The sequence below is a fragment of the Schistocerca gregaria genome, chromosome X (assembly GCF_023897955.1).
Source record: "Schistocerca gregaria isolate iqSchGreg1 chromosome X, iqSchGreg1.2, whole genome shotgun sequence".
Classification (NCBI taxonomy): domain Eukaryota; kingdom Metazoa; phylum Arthropoda; class Insecta; order Orthoptera; family Acrididae; genus Schistocerca; species Schistocerca gregaria.
Genome location: NC_064931.1, coordinates 326,861,047 through 326,884,300, shown reverse-complemented (window position 1 = coordinate 326,884,300; position 23,254 = coordinate 326,861,047). Strand labels below are relative to the sequence as shown.

The 23,254-nt window shown below is 41.4% G+C and overlaps 1 protein-coding gene across 1 annotated transcript in view; it reads right to left on the bottom strand.

The window, feature by feature from the left end:
* LOC126298052 (misshapen-like kinase 1) overlaps positions 1-23,254 on the bottom strand; it is a 1,491,768-nt gene that overhangs the window by 1,083,315 nt on the left and 385,199 nt on the right. Inside the window, exon 4 of the mRNA XM_049989371.1 lies at positions 19,183-19,260. Within this exon, the coding sequence (XP_049845328.1) occupies positions 19,183-19,260 (78 nt within the window). The remainder of the gene's footprint in view (positions 1-19,182; positions 19,261-23,254) is intronic.

The window sequence follows — 23,254 nt, the reverse complement described above, 5'->3', positions numbered from 1 at the left end:
AAGCGAGTGCAAACTGAAGGCTAGATAGGTGATCAAACTAGTAGAGGCCGGAATTCCGCAAGTCTCGGTCTTGTCGCCACTTTTGTTTACAATCTACATCAACGACATGCCGACGATTGCAAACGTCAACTTTGCCCTGTTCGCTGATGACACTGTTTAGTTTACGAGTGGACGCCAACATAACGACTACGTCAGAAGACTACAGATACATTTGAACCTCACCACAGAGTAGTGAAGACATAACAAGATTAACATAACTTGACGGAAACAATGGCAACATACAAAGCACAAAACCTCCACAACTAGACAGAAACCTTGCTATCCAAGGGCAAGCGATGCCAAGGAGCTCAACTGTCAAGTATTTGGAAGACACATTGGATCAGCACCTTGTTTTTCATAGACACGTGCAAGACATAAAAATTATAATCTCTAGCATGGTGAGGAAATTGATGCCACTATTTCGAAGTACGGAGCTCAACACCTCAAAAGTTTTCCTTTACAAAGCCACTGTACCCTCAAAAACACTTCATGAAAGCATATCATGGGGCTTCGCTAGCAAGACCAAATGCAGGTCATTCCGGTACAACAAAATAAAGTCCTTCATTAGATACTTAGGACTTCACTGTAGACACGCATCCAGACACTGCATAGCATTCGGGAGGACGATGGTTCAAACCCGCGTCCGGCCATCCTGATTGAGGCTTTACGTGATTTCACGACGTCTATTCAGTCAAATGGCGCGATGGTTCCTTTTAAAGGGCACTACCGACATTCTTCCCCATTCTTCCGTAATCCGATGGGACCGATGACCTCGCTGTTTGGTCCCCTCCTCCAAATCAACGAACCATCCAGACACTGCACAAGCAGCTGAGTATGAAATCTATTATAGAAGAGATAAAACTCAAGTCCACAATATTTCATGAGAAATTAGACCAATTCTGACATTCATACGTTACAACCGAGAAGTAGGTGCCACCAGAGAAAAACTCTGGCATCGGTACAGTCCCCAAGCCATTAGTTGATAGGAGATTAGAAATGAGACACCATACATAAATAAACAAAGTCTCAGCGGAGAGATTTACATACCTATGCCCTTTATTAGTCTTTCCAAAGTGTTATGAATAAAATGGTGAAAACTAAACCTTACACTGTCACTTTTGAGAATTAATAAAAGTTCTAGTCTGCCTGTTAGTTCCGTTCTGCCTGTGTCGTCGAAGCGTTGTTATTCAATCTCTGTTGTTATTGTGGATATCGAACTGGCCTATCTCAAGAACTTGCTTTGGATTGTGCTCTGAACTTAATGTTATGAAATTTAAGTAAAACCAAACACTTCCTGAGCAACTCATTACTTTGCTCTCTGTCTTGGAACCCAGCAACTCCTTGAAACCAACATCCGGGACGACCAAACACGAAGAACTGGCATTTGGCTAGAAGTGCAGTAAAATGAGAAATCACATAAATTTCCCGATCTCTGCTATTAAGTGTCACTCACTAAAATATCGTAATCGTCAAAGCTTCGAAGTTATTTTCATAGTGGAAATAAAAAAAAGAAAGAAAGAAAGATAGGGCAATGTTAATATGATGCCATACCGACAATCATCTTGTACAAATGAAGATAAAACCTTAAGAATAACTTTAAATCTAAGAAAAACGATATTAATCTTTCTCCCCAAGTAGCAGAATGTTCAGTCTCCCATATGTCATTCTCAGCCCGAAATCTGAAAACAGAGCCACCGTCTGTTTGCTTCAGAACTTAGGCATCTAGTTAGAGACAAAGAAGTTTACTACATCAGTGGTCCTTCGTTAACGCAGCGTAAATTTACTTTAAGCCGCTTTAAATTTTACGGTGAGTAGAGGGTCAGGGTACGAACAAGAGCGAGTAGTTTCCATATAGAGGCTTTGAGGTGTTGACATCGTTGCTCGACATTATCCGTATCATTACCAGTACTTTCGAACAGGCCGTAGGAACAAAATTGTTTTTTGCTCTCGGATGGGCAGTTTGAACAGTATTACAAAATTATCGTGCATTCTAGAGATTTACGTAAGATTCACCATCATAGAGTACCACTTTATAAATTAAGTGTTCACAGAAGTAAAAGTATAGAACTTTAATTTTACTGTTTAAGTCGATTACGTGCAAAAGCTACGATGTTTTAATATTCTGCAATGATTTCGAATTTCGGAAACCTAGCATATGTATGAGGAAGGAGTTAAACCATTACTCTAACTTTTCTCTAGATTAGGATAATTTCTGGTGTAAAGTATTTAATGACACAATTTGTGTACGCCTTGGTTAAAGAATGTGAGGTTACTTGTTCAAATCCTGAATATTCTGGCATTTCGCAGACAGAGGCTTTCGTGTGTAGAAGTGCTTGAACCGTCTGCCTGATTTACCGATGAACAAATTGCTGTGAGAAGTCGCTTTTCAATACTGTGATAGACAACCTCTTAATGGTATTTCGCATGGCGGTTCCGAAGGTCTTTTTTATTATTTATTTATTTTGGCTTTTGGATAATACTGACCATACAGCCAGCAATATTTGTAGCGGTACGAAGTTAACGCAATTTAAAATTTCACAAAGGAACAATGAATTGAGTTTTGTGCACAAATACAAGTTCTTAATTTAAAATAAATACACGAAGTTACAACGTAAATTTCTTAGCGGGCTAATTCCATAAGAGTAGTTGGGCAACATCAGCTTATCTTTGAAATTCCTATACCGGCATCATTTAAATATTTCGCTATGAGGTTGCATTTATTTGCATCGAATCGGTAGAGTAAGGAGGTTACATTTGTAGGTAGGGAAAAATCCACTTACAACAGCTTTCCTGTAGAGCAATTCTTGTGCATCTTTCTATTTAGTGCATACCAGTGTTGTGCGATTTAATTTTGCCACGTCAGATTGATCCTCAATGCAAGGTTCAGGATCAAGAGTTTTTAATCTGTGTCCCATCCTAATTCGAATGATGGAAGTCAAACGTCGTCCACTAAGCTTCACACAGTGGAACCGTGGTCAAGGAGAGATGTCCGGTTGTATGGCCACTAGGTGTCAGCCATTACTTTGCTCAGGTACATGCCATGTACGGTTACAGTTACGATAAACAGCTCTCTTGATCGTAGGTATGATATCAGTATTAGGAAAAGGCTGGTGTAGTAGCGTATCCATCACGCTTGTGGCTGTATACTTCACACAATGTACTCCACGCTTACAATATCCGTTCTGTAGCAGCCTGATTCACAAAATCTTTGACTTAATGAACTATGATCCCGTATCATTATTTCGACCGAGACGGTAGGAGGTGGCTCGCATTACACAGCAACTGTTTATTGTGGCGTCCTGCTTGGTGACTTATTATTCGACTTTCGACCGTGACGTTACCTTGTGATCAGTTTCAGCTTCCTCGTTGTCTTCAGTGACAGTAGACTAGCTATACAGGGTGAGGCATTTAAAACTGTATGTCGGAATATCTGGCGAAATACACATTGGATTAAAATAAAAGTGGTAATGAAAGTTCTTCACTTCGAAGAGGGACATCCATTACATAACGCTAGACCGCCCTGCACCAACCCCAGGGGCGAGAGGTGGGGGTGGAGCGAGAGGGGGGGGTTGACTTTTAAATCTTAAATAGGAAACCCTATTTTTTATTGCAAATTTGGATTCTCCGTGAAAAAAATAAAACATTTCTTTTGTTTCATGATAGATGGCGCTGTAGTCGGCAAAACATGGAAATGTGGTGACAGTTGTTGCTGTCTCAAAGAAATACACATTCGATTAAGACAATCGAAGTACTTTTTTGATATTTTTGATAATTCTATCATGTGACCCGTCCCACAATCGAATGAAGCACAGACCGTGGCCATGCGCTCAGTCCGCGGCCAGACTGCATGTTACTTCAATGATTCAGACTCCTCGCAGTTATTCCACAATGTTAACGATTTCAGCTAGAGCCGATACATGTTTGTGCTTATTATATGCTTATATGCTTATCATTTGTTATATAATTGACTTGTACTTTTAGAATCATAGAGGTGTTGGTGAAGCTCGTCGAAGGTATGCCACTGTGTTCCCCAATGGGAATTTTCCGTCTGCAACGAGGTTTCGTAGCATTGTCCTCCTGTTTTCTGAAACACAAAGTGATAAACCTAGAAAGAGAGTCCGGTCGCGGAATGTGACAAACAGTGAATGTTTTAGCTGCAGTTGCTGCAAATACTCACATTAGCTCTTGGCAAATTGCTTGGGGTTCAGGAATTTCGCAAAGAAGTGTTCTACGCAATCTGGATGCACACAGACGGCATCCATTTCATTTATCGCTGCATCAAGAACTGCATGGTGACGATTTTCACAATCGCCTGAATTCCTGCTACTGGATACAGGAGCAACTGGCAGTCAAAGATAATTTTGTTATAATTTTACGAATTGTGATCAAGTGAATCCACATAATATGCATTATTTGTCAGTGGAGAATCTCCATTGGGCAAGGCAAGACGAACATCATTGCCCATGGAGTGTCAACGTGTGGTGTGATATGTTAGGTACGCAAGTAATTGCCCCATCCTTCATAGAATGCAATCTGACTGGTCAAATGTACAGCGACATTGTGGATAATGTTTCACCCATACTAACGAATGATGCTCCACTTCAGACGAGACTGGATATGTGGTTTCAACACAATAGATGCCCAGCGCATTATTCACGACTAGCTCGAGTAGTTTTGAATCGAAACTATACAGGTAGATGGACTGGACGAGGAGGTCCTCAACCGTGGGCTGCACGTTCACCCGATTTGACTTTTGCTGATTTTTTCCTGTGGGGATGGCTAAAATAGAGTTTACATTGATGTACCAACAACCCCCAAAGACATGCGGCAGCGTATTCGCAATGAATGTGCAAACATTACACAGAGACACTAATATATGTCGGATTGACAATCAGACACAGAGCTGCGATGTACATAAGAAACAACGAACAACATTTCGAACATATGCTGCACTGAAACACTTGAGAGAGACAAGGGGACTCTCAGTAATCAAGCACCCCGAGATAGTGAGACTCAAGGGGAGTCACAGTAATCAAGCACCCCGTGATACTGAGAGGCAAGGAGGCAAGGGGGCTCACCAAAATCAAGCACCCTGAAGGGTGCTACTACATCCACGTCATTGTTGCAGGGTAACGCTAAATGTAGTCTAAGAATGCACTGCGGGAGGGTAGACGGTGTCACGTGATAGCATTTTCCCAAATATCAAATAATGTACTTTTATTTTCCTAATCGGATGTGTATTTTTTGGAGATATTACCGTTTTGCAACAATTGTCACCCCCTATTCATGTGTGTCGATTCAGCGCCATCTTTCATGAAGCTAAAAAAAATATTTCACAGAAAAGTTACATATTTTTTCACGGAGAATCCAAATATACAATAAAAAACAGGGGTTCCTATCTAAGATTTCAAAGTCACCCCACCTCCCACCCCCGGGGGTGGTGCAGGAGGGTCAACCATTATGCTAATGGATGTCCCTCTTCGAGGTGAACAACGTTTATTATGACTTTTTTTGAATACGATGTGTATGTCACCAAATATTACTGCTTAAGGAAAGTCCCTCTAACAAAGAAACCACTTTCGACAAAGCTTAGGTATCCGATTAATGAGGGAATTAGTATACTTCATCAAAACATACAAGGTATTAGAGATAAAGTTAATGAACTGCTTACAGATGTTGACTCTGAAATTATTGGTATATCTGAACACTTCTTAAATAAGGAGATAATTCAGAGGCTTCCTTTACTAGGATACAGGTTGGCTGGCAGCTTTTCTAGGACCTCTTTGCGGTGTGGGGGAGTTGCCATGTGTGTGAGAAACGGTATTCCATTTGAGTCAATTGATGTTTCAAAGTACTGCACTGAAAAGGTGTTTGAATGTTGTGCAGGTGTGGTTAAATTTAGTGGAGCTAAACTTCTAACTGTTGTTATTTATAGATCCCCAGACTCCGATTTCACAACATTTTTGCTAAAGCTAGAGGAGGTTCTTGGTTCACTTTATAGGAAATACAAAAGGTTAGTCATATGTGGTGACTTCAATATTAATTGTATAAGTGATTCGGCAAGGAAAATGATGCTGGTAGACCTCCTTAATTCATATAAACTTATGCAACCGTATTCTTTCCAACGAGAGTGCAAGGGGACTGTAGAACAACCATGGACAATATTTTTGTTCATTCCTCATTACTAGAAGGGCATTCTGTTAGCGAAAAGGTGAATGGCCTTTCATATCATGATGCACAAATTTTAACTCTAAAAGATTTTTGTGCTGCAACACAAGTTAAATATAGTTATCAACGTTTTAGGAAAGCTGATCCAGTTGCTGTAGAGACCTTTGTAAACCTTATCAAGGAACAAGAGTGGCACGATGTTTATAGTGCTGATACAGTAGACGATAAATATATTGCTTTCCTCAAGACTTTTCTCGTGCTCTTTGAAAGTTGCTTTCCGTTGGAATGTTCAAAACGGGGTACAAAGAACAAATAGGCAGCCTGGGTTGCTGACTAGAGGGATAAGAATATCTTGTAGAACAAAGTGGCAATTATATCAAAACGCTAGAAACAGTCACAATCTAAATGCAGCAGCCCATTGTAAACAGTACTGTAAGGTGCTTAAAAAAGTTATTAGGAAGGCAAAAAGTATGTGGTATGCAGATAGAATAGCTAAGTCTCAGGATAAAATTAAAACCATATGGTCAGTCGTAAAGGAAGTGGCTGGTCTGCAGGGACCGGTCGAGGATATAGAATCAGTGCGTAGTGGGAATGTCCGTGTCACTGATAAGTCGCATATATGTACAGTATTTAATTATCACTTTCTGAATATAACAGTTGAACTAAATAGAAACCTAGTCGCAACAGGGAATCATATAGCGCTCGTAGGAAAGTGTTCCGAGACTGTTACCTGAAATACTCCACCATGATAGTGACAAGAGGGATATTGAGTTAATAATTAAATCACTAAAGACCAAGAACTCTCATGGATATGACGGTGTATCTAGCAGTATACTGAAGTATTGTTCTATGTATGTTAGCCCAGTACTTAGCCATATCTGTAACTTTTCCTTTAGGAGTGGTCGGTTTCCTGACCGATTAAAGTACTCGGTAGTGAAGCCACTCTATAAAAAGGGAGACAGGGATAATGTAGACAATTATAGACCTATTTCTATGCCATCGGTGTTTGCTAAAGTTATCAAGAAGGTTGTATATACAAGGTTACTGGAGCATTTAAATTCACATAATTTGCTGTCAAATGTACAGTTTGGTTTTAGAAATAGTTTAACAACTGAAAATGCTATGTTCTCTTTTCTCTGTGAGGTTTTGGGCGGATTAAATAAAAGGTTGAGAACGCTAGGTGTTTTATTTGATTTAACGAAAGCTTACAATTGTTCGCCTCTTACTTTAAGAACAGAAAGCAGAAGGTAATTCTCCGCAAATATTGAGAGTGGTAGTGATGTTCAGTCCCAATGGCGCACTGTTAAGTGGGGCGTTCCCCAAGGATCGGTGCTGGGGCCAGTGCTGTTTCTTTTTTATATAAGTGATATGCCTTCTAGTATTACAGGTGATTCAAAAATATTTCTGTTTGCTGATGACACCAGCTTGGTAGTGAAGGATCTTGTGTGTAATATTGAAACAGTATGTAGTCCATGAAATAAGTTCTTGGCTTATGGAAAATAATTTGATGCCAAATCACAGTAAGACTCAGTTTTTACAGTTTCTAACTCACAATTCAACAGGGACCGGTATTTTGATCAGACAGGATTGGAATATTATAATCGAGACGGAACAGTTCAAGTTCCTAGACGTTCGGATAGATAGTAAGCTGTTGTGGAAAGCCCATGTTCAGGATCTTGTTCAGAAACAAAATGCTGCTTTATTTACCATTAGAACAGTATCTGAAATAAGTGACAGTTCAACACGAAAAGTACTCTACTTGGCATATTTTCATACGCTTATGTCATATGGTATTATTTTTTGGGGTAATTCTTCTGATTCAAAAAGGTTATTTTTTGCTCAAAAACGGGCTGTTCGAGCTATGTGTGGTGTAAGTTCGAGAACCTCTTGTCGACCCCTATTCAATAGTCTGGGAATTCTGACATTGCTCTCACAGTATATATTTTCTTTAATATCGTTCGTTGTTAGCAATATTAGCTTATTCCCAAGAATTAGCAGCTTTCACTCAGTTAATACTAGGCAGAAATCAAATCTGCACGTGGAATGCACTTCCTTGACTCTTGTGCAGAAAGGGGTGCAGTATTTTTCTGCATCCATTTTCAATAAGCTACCACAAGAACTCAAAAATATTAGCAGTAGCCCAAACACTTTAAAGTCTAAACTGAAGAGTTTCGTCATGGGTCACTCCTTCTATTCTGTAGAGGAGCTCCTGGAATAGCTAAAAAATTAAGCAAATTCCATTGCTGATTTTCTTTATTTAAACTTACGAATTGTCGCCTGAATATGTTTCTTATATTTAATTTTATCTGTTTCTACTATCGTGTTATAATTTCATGTATTGACTCATTCCATGACCATGGAGACTTCTCCTTCATTTAGTCCCACGGAACAATAAATAAATAAATTAAAAAAAACAATTTTAAATGCCTCACCCTGTATACTATACAGAACTTTCTGCGCTCCACTGAACAATTTAATAACTGAGGTCTAACGGAAAAAATCCAACATCTACATCTACCTCTACAACTATATCCATTGTGATGTATGGTGGAGGCTATTATGTGTGCTACTGTCACTACCCCCTTCCTGTTGCAGTCACGAGTGGTGCGCTGGAAGAGTCACTATTGGTAATCCTCCGTGTAATTTTGCCTTCATGGTATTTTCAGCTAATATACTTAAAATGAATGTTTATTGTTTGATTGTTTTAGGACTGTGCACATTCTAAATCGTAACAGTAATATTACACAGTGATACTCAACTCCCTTCTTTTACCGTCTGCCAGTGAAATTGGATGAGAATGTCCACGACGCCTTCACGCCTTGTAAAGGAACTTTTGAAATGCGCTGCTCTTCTTTGGAGATTCTCTTGTTCCTTCATCAAATCAACGTGGCGCGGGTCCCAGACTCACGAGAGGTATGTAAGTATTGGTCCAACGAGTGTTTTGCAAGTTAGTCACTTCGTGGGTGGAATACACTTCTTCAGGATTCTTCCAATGAGTCTATCTGGCGTCGGCCTTCCCGGCGCCTGGTTTCATGTGGCCGTTCGACTTTAAATCACTCCCTTTACATTTTCCAAGCTATTAATGGGTGTGACTGCTAACAGCAATTGTTATAAAATAGTATAATCATATGATAATAGGTCTTTCCACCTATTTCTTCATAATGCATTACACTTGCATGTGTTGAGGATCAACTGCGAATCCCTACAAGAACTGTCAACCCTCTGCAAGTTTTCCTGGATTTCGCTACAATTTTCTAGCCTTCTGACCTATTTGCATGCAACAGAAACATCTGCAGAAAGCTTCATGGGACTTCCGACCTTATTGATTGGGTCGTTTAAATACAGTGTAGAAGTAACTGTTCTATAATCCTACAATGCTCCTTTGTATTACGCCTCAAGTTAATTTCACCTCTGATGAATTCTCTCATTTAGAAATTGCATTCCTTTTTTTCTTTGGCAGAAAATATTAAAACAAATCACAAGGCTGCTCTGATATTCCGTACGCTCTCATCTTCTCTTTAAGAGACAATACGGAACCGTGTCGAACGTCTTTCGGAAATGAAGGAACACGGTATCAACCCGGGCGCCGCCATCTACTGTCTTCCGGGCCTCGTGGAAGATCAGAGCAAGCGGGTTTCTCATGATAGTTGTTTGCGGAATTCATTTTGATTTCAATAAAGAGTATTTTCGGTCTCCATAAATAATACGCGAGATAAAACGTATTATAAAATTATGCAAGATACTAATTTCAGCATTAAAAGCCTGTTGCTGTGCGAGTCTGTCCGGCGTCCCTTCACGACAGCGGGAATGACCTGCGCAATTTTCCAAAAGATGGCTATCTGCCGTACGCTGCTGTTAGAACAAGAGCAAATTCTTTTGTCTACTGTATGTGGAATCGGATAGTTATATCACTGGTTCCAATCTTATTTCTTCCGTTGAGTGTTTCGCAAATATGTTGGGCTAATGGTAGTCACCTACTAAGCAGAAACAATCTGAGTACACGCACGTCTGCATTCGTTATCCTCATAGATAAAAACCTTCCAGCGTGTCGTTTCCCTTGAAATTCGTCCACTTGTGTCTCCTGTAGGAGCACAATAACACGTGTGGTACAAATTGCTCGTCAAATGCCACCAAGCTGACAATTTTTTATGGATAATGCCGTAGCGTAAGGACGCAATTCAATATTCGCACACTAATGCGCCATCACGACTACCGTAGGTCATTAGTAACGCGAACAGAGTAATCTTCTGCGTCGAGATCGAACGAGATTGTTCATATTTTACAAGTCTTTAAGTCACCTGTCCCATTTAGGCAAATCCAAGGGAGAACATAAGCGTAGTAATATCAGACTTTAAACTAAACATTAATCACAGCCAACGTCTCAGTGAAACTCTATAACAAAATATTTGTATTTTAGAATTAAAACGCGATATAGATAGCTGCACTACCATTCGGCAACAAGTGCAAGTAACACAACAAGGACAGCAATGTTTCAGTGTTTAAAGAACCGTCCGCGCTTGTTTAAAATTTATGGACTCGTTTGTCAATAGCACGAGACAGTAATGTTCCATAATGCTGGAGAACCAAAGCTCGATGAGCTTTTGTTTTGTGAGGGAAATTGCAGAGCTTTCTCTCAGCGTTGTAAAAAGCGAGCGGGGAAACCAGTTCTTGTGCTCTGCATCCTGACGCTCTCGTTTGCCAAGACGCTTCACAACACCCCGATGAATATTCAGTGTCCCTTTGACCGTTTTTATTCTTCACAGAAGAATGCTCCCAGGAAGAAATTCAAGAGATCTCTGTGTGCCTTTTTTTACTTTCCTTTTGAATTAGACAACGGCATTAGAGACAGAGAAGAGTGACTGCACACGCTATCAATGTTCATTCACCGGACATTTTCTGAATATCCCTTCCTTTGTCTAAAAATGCTATTACTGTGGGCAAACCTCTTTCTTATTCAGTTGTTTGCGTTATACTGGGCCTAGCGGAAGCACGCATGGATTTCTCCACGATAAGGTCAACAACGTTCGTGTTAATGTGCCACACCCCTTTGTTCAGATACACCATCTAAATTTTTGTTTAAGTGAATTTTTACTATGTTCCAAATTCGGTTGATCGTAAGGGTAAACTTTTTGTAAGTCGGTTAGCACCCCTGAAAGACAACTGCATGGAAATGCTTACAGCACCTGAATGAATTCTCCTGATTGGAGCCGGCTTTGTGGCCGAGCGGTACGCCGGCACGGTAGCTCAGCGTCTTCGGTCAGAGGGTTAGCTCCCTCTGTAATAAAAAAAAACTGAGTTAATCGATCAACAACGAACTTACATGGAAGTCTTACGACGTCTGCAGATGCAACGAACAAAATGAGTAAAAAGAAAAAAGAAAAAAGCAGTTGTAGGCGCTTCAGTCTGGAACCGCGTGACCTCTGGGTCGCAGGTTCGAATCCTGCCTCGGGCATGTATGTGTGTGATGTCCTTAGGTTAGTAAGGTTTAAGTAGTTCTAAGTTCTAAGGGACTTATGACCTCTGATGTTAAGTCCCATAGTGCTCAAAACCATTTGACCCATTTTTCTTGACTGGAACCAGCAGTGCTCACTATAATACACAAGTGGTGTTCACAGGGCAAAATAATTAAGAACGAATCATAGCACACAGTTCAACTCTCACCGCAGTAAAGCGTCTGTGTATGGCCTGTGAAGCTTCCGCAGCGGAAACACTAGTTTTCTGAGCTGAACGAGTGCAATAGTGTGCCCCCCTTTACGCTCTATGGTATGTGTTACAAGTTATATGTGTACAGTCTTTTGGTGTACGTAATTGTTTAATTTCCGGCTTTGAAGGTGAGCAGACGATCAATGTGGTTACAAAAAGAGCGATACTTAAATGTAAATAAAGTCATAGTTAAAAGTTTATTCATGAACCTGTAAAAATTTAAAGAGATGCCACGAACCACAGTTTTTCTATCTTTAAACTTTTTGCTGTTTATAAATCTGGTGCATCACTTGGAAGGTATTTTTCATGGCTGAAACAAGTCTTTATCGTTCTTTATTCAAAAGTTATATTTTAATTATTTTGGCCAGTAACCTCTGTTTCCAAGGCCGAATATAATTAAAAACCTAACGGGCTGAATTATACTTGTGAGTCTTGGGCAGAAGGTATAAACAACATAGATTTAAGATATGTTAAAAATCGTTGGACGAACTTAAAGCTCTTGAACTTTGATATTTTCAAGTATCTCGATATTCACAGCATAGCACTTTGGTGGCAGAGCGCTGGTGAATATTGTGGAAGGAATTTATTGTTTTGTTGTTAGGTTATGCAAAACCTTCGATTTTTTGTTGTTAAGACAACTGGTATGATGTCTGTTTCAGATCTGATTAAATGAGACAACAACTAAACAAAAGTAAATAGACTGTTCGCAGCGGGCGTATATCATAAGCAAAGTGTGAGACAAACGGAACAGGACTGACGCTGCAAATATTTAAAAAATTCTTCTGAGGTTTTTGCCTTCAAATTAGGTCTTAGATATCCACTAGTTTCTTCCACTGCTCAAAATATATCTGTTTATTATCTTCCGTCAGGATTCGGTGTATTTGTCTCCCGGTGAAACGTAAATAAACTCAGTGGCGACGGGGACTTAGTGTAGTAAACCGTGTTCCAGCTTCCACTAAGTTTATCGATTTTTTAGGTGTTCTTAAACGATTTGCTAGCACTGTGATTTGCTAGCCATGGTTTAATAGCAACTGAGTAAATCTTTCTATCAAAGTTACGAGGTAACATGGTTTAGTTATTCTGATTTTATTCCTTTCTTACTCAGCTGACGTATCCCGCTGTGCCGAGACAGCGACCGAAATTTTAAACAGATCAATAAACTGATGAGGAAGGGCTCGCATAATGTGTCATTTAATATGTACTATATCAATATTTTGTGTGTTGCGTGTTTCTGTGACTTCAGTTTTAAATGTAAAGAGGGATGTACCCAAGAACCAAATGCGTATAATGCTGTCACATGAGAATAAATTTAATTCTTTGAAGAAGTAAAAATAGTATCTTTGCAACCATTGGTTGACCACCTGTTAATTAAAAAAATCTGTAGGCATTTATTTCGGAAGCTTGAGCTAAGCCTCGTTCTGATTGGTCTGCGCTTTCTCTGTCGCCACAGATTCCGGTTCCGTGATTGGTCGCGGTGAGCCGCATCACGGCCTGCTGCCATTACTGGTTTTCGCGGTCCGCCGACACTAACTCGATTACGTCCGGTCGGAAGCGGGTCGCGCAAAATCTCGAATTATTGACGAAATTGCGCTTCGCCATGCGCTACCGTGTCAGATGTCCATATCAAGCGGCCGTGACAAGATTTTACGTAGTACAGGATGTGACCTATGCAATCCATGTCTTTTCTAAACATCCGAAAGAAGTAAAAAAGGCTCTAAATGTTGAATGGCAACACCCTTCAAACTTTGAGACAGCCTGAATTCTACACTGCTAATTTAAAAAAAATAAAAGAAAAAAATCGGTTGTGTAACCTCTACGGAGAAATTCTACAATTATGACATTCTGCTTCTTATCCAAGCAACAGGATCATCCCCGCTCCACCCATTTCTCTTCCCATATCCCCCTTACAACAGCAACAAAAGAAAACTGTTTACCTGCTTCTTTGAGGCACACTGAAAATTAATCCAATTACAAAGTTAAACAGATGTATAAAAAGGAAAGCTATGACCGGATACCTTGGCATTTATGTTGACGAACATTTACACTCTAATGGACGTGCAGACTGACAATTAACAAAGCATCGAAACTCATGCATAAACTTGCCAGACTGCACACTAAAAGATACACACTACCCCTTCTGTTAATGAGGACATATGACACAGCTCTCTTTGAGTCAATACGTTGTTTCGTGGGTAGTGCTAGGGCACATCGGTTATGCTTAGGTGCGCATAAAGCCATTGTGAGGCGCGGCCAGAGGAATGTTCTACTCAGGATCTCGGGGGCTTTCGGCACGACTTCGATTGAGACACTGTACGCGATACTGGTAGGTTTCCCTGTAGATGTTACAATTCAACACAGAGCTGCTGCCTACTGGCTGAAGAGGGGAAGACGCGACAAAATAAGAGAAATAACTCGGCAAGACATAACCGACAAACGGAAATTAAACATGTGGAGAATTGATATATGGCAGAGAGAATGGGACACAACTGATAAGGGATACGAGTCTACTCTTTCTCCCCGAGTATACAAGAGCGGATGAATTTGAAGTACATAAATCCAACACGAGACATGGTGCATTTTCTCAAGGGCTATGGCCCGTATTTTGTGCATCTACTCACGCTTCGCCTAAAACAGACTTACACTTGCGCCTGTGGTGAGAATGGCACAACTGAACACACAGTGCTCATCTGCAATGTCCTTGGACACATAAGATCGAGTTCAAGAAACCAGGACATAGGTTAGTTAATACACAGACAAGATGACTGTGACTCTATAAACAACATCGCAGACGAAGTATGGCGAGCTCTATACAAACAGGAGAGACCATACGCTAGATTAAGACAGGCTCCACGTCAGACAGATCAGCAGTACATAGTAAACGACTCAGACACAAGCACAGATACGGAATCGGATGCTACACACATCCAAAAATCTTTTGCATCACTCCGGTTCCCAGAACTCCTGAGGATAGACGTTTACTGTGGATATTGTATCACAGACACAGTCAGTTTGACTGTTCAGAGATGTTACTAAACCCGCCCAAAGATGTAAACAACCGTGCAAGAGCAGCGTCTATTAGACGGAGGAGGTCCGACAGCCGATCAATTCCAGTCATTCTACCAGGAAGGAGGTACACGGCTCGTGTTGTCTGTAGTTCAACCATGCTAAGACGGTCAGTACCGCGATTTGATCACGTCCGCATTGTGCCAGGAAGGGCTCTCAGCAAGGGAAGTGTCCAGGCGTTTCGGAGTGAACCAAAGCAATGTTGTTCGGACATGGAGGAGATACAGAGAGACAGGAACTGTTGATGATGTGCCTCGCTCAGGCCGTCCAAGGGCTACTACTACAGTGGATGATCGATACCTACGGATTATGGCTAGAAGGAACCCTGATAGCAAGGCCAACATGTTGAATAATGCTTTTCATGCAGCCACAGGACGTCGTGTTACGACTCAAACTGTGCGCAATAGGCTGCATTATGCGCAACTTCACTCCCGACGTCCATGGCGAGGTCCATCTTTGCAACCACGACACCATGCAGCGCGATACAGATGGACCAAACAACATGCCGAAAAGACCGCTTAGGATTGGCACACTTTCTCTTCACCGATGAGTGCCGCATATGCCTTCAACCAGACAATCGTCGGAGACGTGTTTGGAGGCAACCCGGTCAGGCTAAACGCCGTAGACACACTGTCCAACGAGTGCAGCTAGGTGGAGGTTCCCTACTGTTTTTGGATGGCATATTGTGAGAACGACGTACGCCGCTGGTGGTTATGGAAGGCGCCGTATAGGCTGCACGATACGTGAATGCCATCCTCCGACCGTTAGTGCAACCATATCAGTAACATATTGGCGAGGCATTCGTCTTCATGGAAGACAATTCGCGCCTCCATCGTGCATATCTTGTGAAGGACTTCCTTCATGATAACTACATCGCTTGACTAGAGTGGCCAGCTTGTTCTCCAGACATGAACACTATAGAATATTCTAGGGATAGACTGAAAAGGACTGTTTATGGGGGATGTGACACATCAACAACTCTGTGGGATCTACGCCGTATAGCCGTTGAAGAGTGGGACAATCTGCACCAACAGTGTCTTCTTGAACTTGTGGATAGTATGCCACGACGAATACAGGCATGCGCCAATGTAAGAGGACGTGATACTGGACATTAGAGGTACCGGTGTGTGTGGAAATCTGGACAACCGCCTCTGAAGGACTCGCTGTATAGTGGTACAACATGATGTGTGGTTTTCATGAGCAATAAAAAGGTCGGAAATGGTGTTTATGTTGACCTCTATTCCAATTTTCTGTACATGTTCCTGAGCTCTCGGAACCGAGGTGATGCAAAACATTTTTTTATGTGCGTTTATCACACACAGGAAGTGAAGACGAGATAAACATACAAACATAGAAAAGGTAGGCGGAAGTTCTACAACACTAAATCGAATCACTTTGAAAATGTAATTCTCTGTGTAGCCATTTGTTATACAATTTCATAACACGTAACATTATCTGAAGATGTGACATTTCTTCTTCTTTCTCTGCATCGTTCACTTACAGCTTCCGTTCGTTTCTATGAGCCTAATAATGTGTGGACAAACATAAACACAGTTCGTTGTCTTCGGGTTGTAAATGGTAGAAGCAGATAAAAATATTTTCATTGTGTAACTGCAGATGGTCTACCTCTGTAGCTGAGAGGTCACACCTTTGACTACTATGCGGAGGACCGGGCATCAGTCCCTGCCAATGGCGAACTCAGTCTCTTGACGCTAACTGAGGAGCTACTCGAATAAGGAGCAGCGGCTAGAAGGTCTCGAAAGGTGAAAACGGCCGGGAGAGATGTGCGCTGAACCCTTCCCTACTATACCGCAGCCGAATGATACGTACGGTCAGCATCGCGTGGTACTCAGGAACTCATCGCGAACTCAAGTTCGAGATGCGATTAAGCAGCAAAGGATCAGAAAATGTGCTCATTGGTGACCTGTTAATGAATAGTGTAGTTCACGAACTGCCGAAATATCTTTTGGAAGCCCGCATTACTACGTACGCATTCATAATGGCGTTTTGGTTCTAATATAATACCTATTTTCTAAAATACAGACAGTGAGTAGTTGTTTGGTTGGAACTTCAGGTATTTTATCATCACAAGGAGAAATCAACTAATCAGTACTCTGTACTTCACATTGGACAACTGGTATCTGTTCAGCTTCTCAGTTTCCTCAGATTGCAAAAAAAAAAAAAAAAAAAAAAAAAAAAAAAAAAAAAAAAAAAATCACTGCAGCTGTTTCTTATCACTTTGGAAAAAAAATGGTTTCTTACAAGAAATAAAGGCGTTACAGGGTTGCAGCAGTTCTATTAACTATGTATAACGATCGCTTAATATCGGTTAATGGCCGAATAAATTCTTGTGATTGCTACTTACGTGAAAAATTGTATGCCTTTGCAAAAACTTGATGTGTGGTGCCACGAAGATTCGTACAGCAGTGGTGACAAAAACTATATAAAATGTATGATTTCATTGCCGCAATTTGCGTAGCACAGGCGATGACGATCCAGTGAACACAGCGACCACGCGTTTACTTACACGAGTGCATGGTGAAACGTAATGCCTCCAATTTTTTTGTGAAAACGCTTAAAGATTTTTAAATAAGACAAACGTTATTATGATTGAAACTTCCTGGCAGATTAAAACTGTGTGCCGGACCGAGACTCGAACTGGTGACCTTTGCCTTTCGCGGGAAAGTGCTCTACCACCTGAGCCACCCAACCACAACTCAGGCCGCATCCTCACAGCTTTACTTTTGCCAGTACCTCGTCTCCTACCTTCCAAACTTTACAGAAGCTCTTCTGCGAGTGTTGGCACACATTTTTAATCTGCCAGGAAGTTTAATATCAGCGCACACTCCGCTGCAGAGTGAAAATCTCAGTCTGGAAACATCCCCCAAGCTGTGGCTAAGCTTCTTTCAGAAGTGCTAGTTCTGGAAGGTTCGCAACAAACTGGTCGGAGACATGTGTTCGTCGCCAGAATGACTATGTTGACAAATAGACAAGAAGAATAAAGACGTAAATCATTAATAACATTTGTTTTATTTAAAAAGTTTTACGACTTTTCACATAAAAAAATCGGAGGCACTACTTTCAGGCAATCCTTCATGTGAACAGGTAGTTTGATGGGATGTGTCGAAACAGTAACCAACAATATCAGTATTAAAGAAAGTGTGTCATAGAAGTTAATAGTTTGAGCTGAATTACTTTATTATTTACTTTTTCCACTTCGCCAATAACGTCACTTTTGCGTACTAGTGTTCGCATTAAACACATGAAATTGCATCGTCAGTGCCTTGTTTCTCACAAAATCGGACCGCAAGACACGATTGCATCTCACAGTCATGGGAACCCTAGCCAGTTGCCGCCCGCCTACCACGACGCTCCACCTTCCTTATGTCTCCACAGAAACCATGTCGTTTCTCAGGATATTTTGAACCGTCTTCCTTCCCCAGATCATGAGATCATTGCTGACAGCTACTCATCCTATCAACTTTAAAGACCTTATCTGTTTCATTCCAAATGCAAGCTTGAATACAGTATTCCCTAGCATAAATAAAACCATACCAGCCTCCTAACACCTCGTGGCTCTTCCCTGTTCCATTTCAAATGAAGGCAACTGCACAGCCTTCCCTAGTATAAGTGAAACCCTACCAGCGTCCTACCAATACATCCCACCTCTTGGCCCTTCCCAAACCTGATACTGCATCCTATCTCCTTTTACTTCTCTTTCGTTCCCACCTATATCCAGATTCCTTACCTGGAAAACTTTATACAATGCCCATAGCACCATCATACTCATACATCGTCAACACCTCATCAAGCTTCAGATAAATTTTTTATATTTATCAATGTACCTTTAAAATTTGCATTCAACGGCTGATTAGTGATAACATGACCGTGACTACCCGCCTCTACTGCGGGAATGTAAGTAACCTATAAATAAGAAAGGAGCAGGGATCTTGTTCTCCTTAATTCAATGGCAGACTATCTGTACTGCATGGAGGAAACAGATTTACTCTAATGATATGTTGAACGTTGACGGTGAATACTCGCATTTAGTCGTTGTTGCTTCCAAGCAGAGGGAAAGAAATTGCCCTGCACTCATTGACCTGCATCTCGGACGTAGTCGAAGCATATTTCTTTCTTTTTTATCAGCGTAGAATCTGTTATTGAGATGAAAATGCAAGAAGGTGTATGTGCAGCTGGTTTCCTACTCACCAGATGTGACGGTGGTTGACTCTTCCTCGGTGGATCGCGTCGGCCGGAGTTTCGATGTATTGCCGTTGGCGCTGGTACCTGCAGCAAACAGAAACATCAGCGCTGTTAGTAAATTCACCAAACAGCTTTCCAGGTTATACACGGTAAACTAAATTTTAACGCTGACAGAGGATGATTCTACACAGTAGGAAAAAAGAATTATCGCGGCTGTAAAGTTAGGGAAAACCTGTTCAGATACCATCATGCAGAGCCCGCTTTTTCCTGAAAGGGCAGAGTGACCTCGGCTTTCACTAGAGACGGAGTTTTAGTAGGGGGCTACATGGTGTGACTGATGTACCGTGACGTAATTATTAAGATGTCAAGGGGGAGGGGAGGGGGGAGGACAATTCATGGCCTGTGTGTGGAGGCTGGTGGGCTCCCACTATCCTTACGGCAGCTTCTCTTAATAGTTCACCATGCACGTAAGTGCTTGTCTATTTCGTTGTCTGATCCCCTCTGGAAAGATTGTTCAGCTACCGACCAGAGACAATGAGGTTATTTGGGATCCATGGCAGAAAGAGCCTTGAGGCCTTACAAGCCGATAGAATTAAGGCATGGATGGAGTAGCGGGACCCTGTGGCTGGTGCAGAGGTTAGTTTTTAAATTGAATGGGTGGAGTAAGAGATGTACCACAGATAACGGTGTTAAAAATTAATTTTATGGGATTTGAAATCCTCACCTTCATTTTATTAGTGTTTACTCTGATGGACCTAAGCGGGGGGGGCTTAATCAGCTGCTCAGTCATGTTTCCCGATCGGTTCGTAGCAGCAGTACGCATAGAGCAATTTTGTATGTACTAGTCACAACTGTTTACTATCTTGAGGGCACTGGAAGAGAAGAGTAACATCATGGTAAGAAATTCTTCATCTACTCCAACTCCGAAAGCACTCTTCTTGCCAGCACACAATATCGTCCAGGGTATGCAAAATTAGGTGAAGGAGATAACTCTGTTGGTTACCAGCAATTGGAAATCCGGGGTAATGAACTTCCTGATGCGACAGTCAAAGATGCTACCTCTCTCATACATTCACCTTCTTCAGTACCCCTGCGAGTGGCCCATGCGTTGATGAGAGGCTCAGTGGTTGTAAATGAAGGGAAATAAGCTGCGGTCAATACGACTCCCTCCATGACGAGCTGAAGAGGTACCCCTGCACGTGACTAAGATTGGGACTAAACTCCTTGGTACATGCTTTCAACCTACGTGGGGAGGACTCTCCAGTGAGTGACATCTAGGAAACACAGGTGTCGATTCACCATATTTTAATCGAAGGTGTTTTATTTTTTAACATGAGGGCTAGTCGGCGTCTTACACATGACCTGATTAGTATTTTAAATGACTATAAGACTCGTGCCGCACAGCTTTTACTGTTTGGTACTTTGTCCGTCCCCCTTCCGCAATGAATTTTAGCGTATATCAGAGTGAAGTTGAGCCATCTGTTATCAAGTGGTCACCAAGCTACAGTAAATTCCTTTAAGTATATTTGTTCTGCTGTTTTATAATGGTTTTTATCGATAGTTATTCTAAACAGTTTTTTTTTTCTGTGCTTCGCATTGTTATGGAGCTCCATAATGTATTTCATATCCGTTCGACATATTCTTTAGTTCTACAATATCATACAATTTTACTCAATATTAATCACACTCTTCTCTAATTATTTTGTATAGGGCTACTGATGACCATGCAATTTAACGCCCTAAATCCATAATCGTCATCTTTTTATCCCTGAAATCCTACTCACTTTTATCTGTAGCTACATATAGCAATGGCTTTATACAAACCCTCAAAAATCCGTAAAAGTGAGATAGAATGATGACGCTCTATGGGACAGAACCTACCCTTACAATCGACCAGTGAAAGTACCAGTTGTTGAAGTGCTCACGGTCATCGATATCGGAGAAGGGTGGTGCATCATCGTGTTGAAACCACATACTGTTACTGTCAACAAGAGGTCTTCAACAACTGGTGAGCACATCTTCAATTAATACCAGGTAACATGCACCATTCAAACGGGTTTGCAGGAAATAAGGTTCTATAGATGTATACGAGGTGATTTTGCTAAATGGGGAGAAGCTTTAGGAAACATCGCTGAGAGGATGAGGAATAAAACAGGTCATATGCACATACGGCCGGAAATGCGGTCCAAGGGATGTACACCCACTGGAAGATGGAGAGAGAAGATCTTTGACAGCGACCCCTGCGTCACTTCCAGGTAGGTGGCCTGGTTGGGTAAGCCAGACAACTGTGTGGAACATTCTCCACGGTATCTGCTACTATCCGCAATACTCACAACTCGTGTAGGCCTTATTATGTACGGACTTGCCTGCGCAGCGAGGATTTTGTCGCTGGTTCGTTGCACAGGGCGCTACTGTGCACTGATTTCTGTCATCCATCCTATTTACTGGTAAAAATACTTTACGAGGGGCGGTATCGTCAATGTTCGAAATATCCACCTGTGGGCTACGGAGAATCCCCATCGTATGGTAGCAGCGAATCATCAGCACCAGTTCAGCCTCAGAGTGTGGGCAGTGATTAATGGCGACTGCCTAGTGGTAACTACTGGTTCTTCCACAACGGCCACGGTCGAGGCATATCTGCACTTCCTGCGGGTGACCCTTCACCCAGTTGGCAGACGTGCCTTCGGTAGTACGAAGGATAATGTGGTTCCTACATGATGGCGCTCCGGATCAGTACCCTCTTGAGTATAGAGCTGAAACACCAGTACAGACTGGACATCCTCACATGGATGGTGTGTTCTAATGAGCGCTTTCAATCACTGAAACTACATTGTTAAAGATTTCTTATCACCATCTTCAAGTTGATGTATCTCCCTTGGACCGCATTTCCGGCCGTATGTCCATAGGACCTTCTTTCCTTATTATCCCTCAGGCGTTATTTCCTGCAGTTTGTCCCAATTTAGCAACAAAATAATTTCAGTTCACGCGTTGATAGAGAACAGTTGTTGGTGAATTGAGTTGAGCATTGCGTATGGATTTTTATAGCCGCAGCATGGCAACTGCTATAGTTGTAATACCAACACGGTTGAAAGTGGCCTCATCCGTGAGCAACAAAAAATAGCACCGCATTCTTCAAAGTCTGTATCTGACGGACATGCACGTCACCGCTTCTTTATGATTAGTCTCTAACATTATCTCCTCAAATTCTTCTGTCCGAACAGTTCTACGTCGAGGACCTTGGGCTGCTCTCTGCGGCTTGAACGATCCAGTTTGTTGTAAGTTTCTATCCACGAGGATATATCATTCAGTTAAGATGTTGCGGAATTTTCTCTGCACAGCCATTCGGCATTCCCGGCACTGAATTTTGCTGCAGTTAACATTAACCTTCTCAGTCCTGCGGTCATATTTTGTGAGCGAAAAGGTTTTATTGATGGTCAGTGCATTATTCAGGGACAAAATAAGCTCAAACTGCGAAATTTAGTAAAAGATTCGTGCGATTCACCAAAATTTTAGTATATATACAAAGTCAATACAATTTACATTATAAAATAACTGAAATAGCCGCAATACTCACAAAACACAAAAAAATTCTCGAAATTATTCCACTTGAATTAGACCCAGTGTTGCATGAAAATCTATCGCTGTATTGTTGTGATGGAATAAACTACCGCTTATTCGATAGTGCAGTGTATATTAGCATGTTACAGCATATTCTATACACATTCTACTTCAGAATGACCAAAAACGAACGGTAATTACCATTATCTGTGACACTGTGATAAACAGCTTTCTCCAAGCAGACAATGCCACCTGCTTGTAACACGGAGAAACGTAAACAAATTACACGTGGAAAGCACATGGTGTAAAGTATATGTTACTATCAAGCACAAAGATTTTAGTTTATTTCCTGAACTAGAAAAAGAAGTTGGATGTAGGATACACGGAGGTAACGAAGGTCATCAGTTAGCGATATGCACATACGAGGGTTGCTCAGAAAGTAATGCACCGCGTTTTTTTTTCTCAGCCGAAAACAATGCTACGAATGCGAAACGTTAGGTATGAAATATCTGAAGTCTCC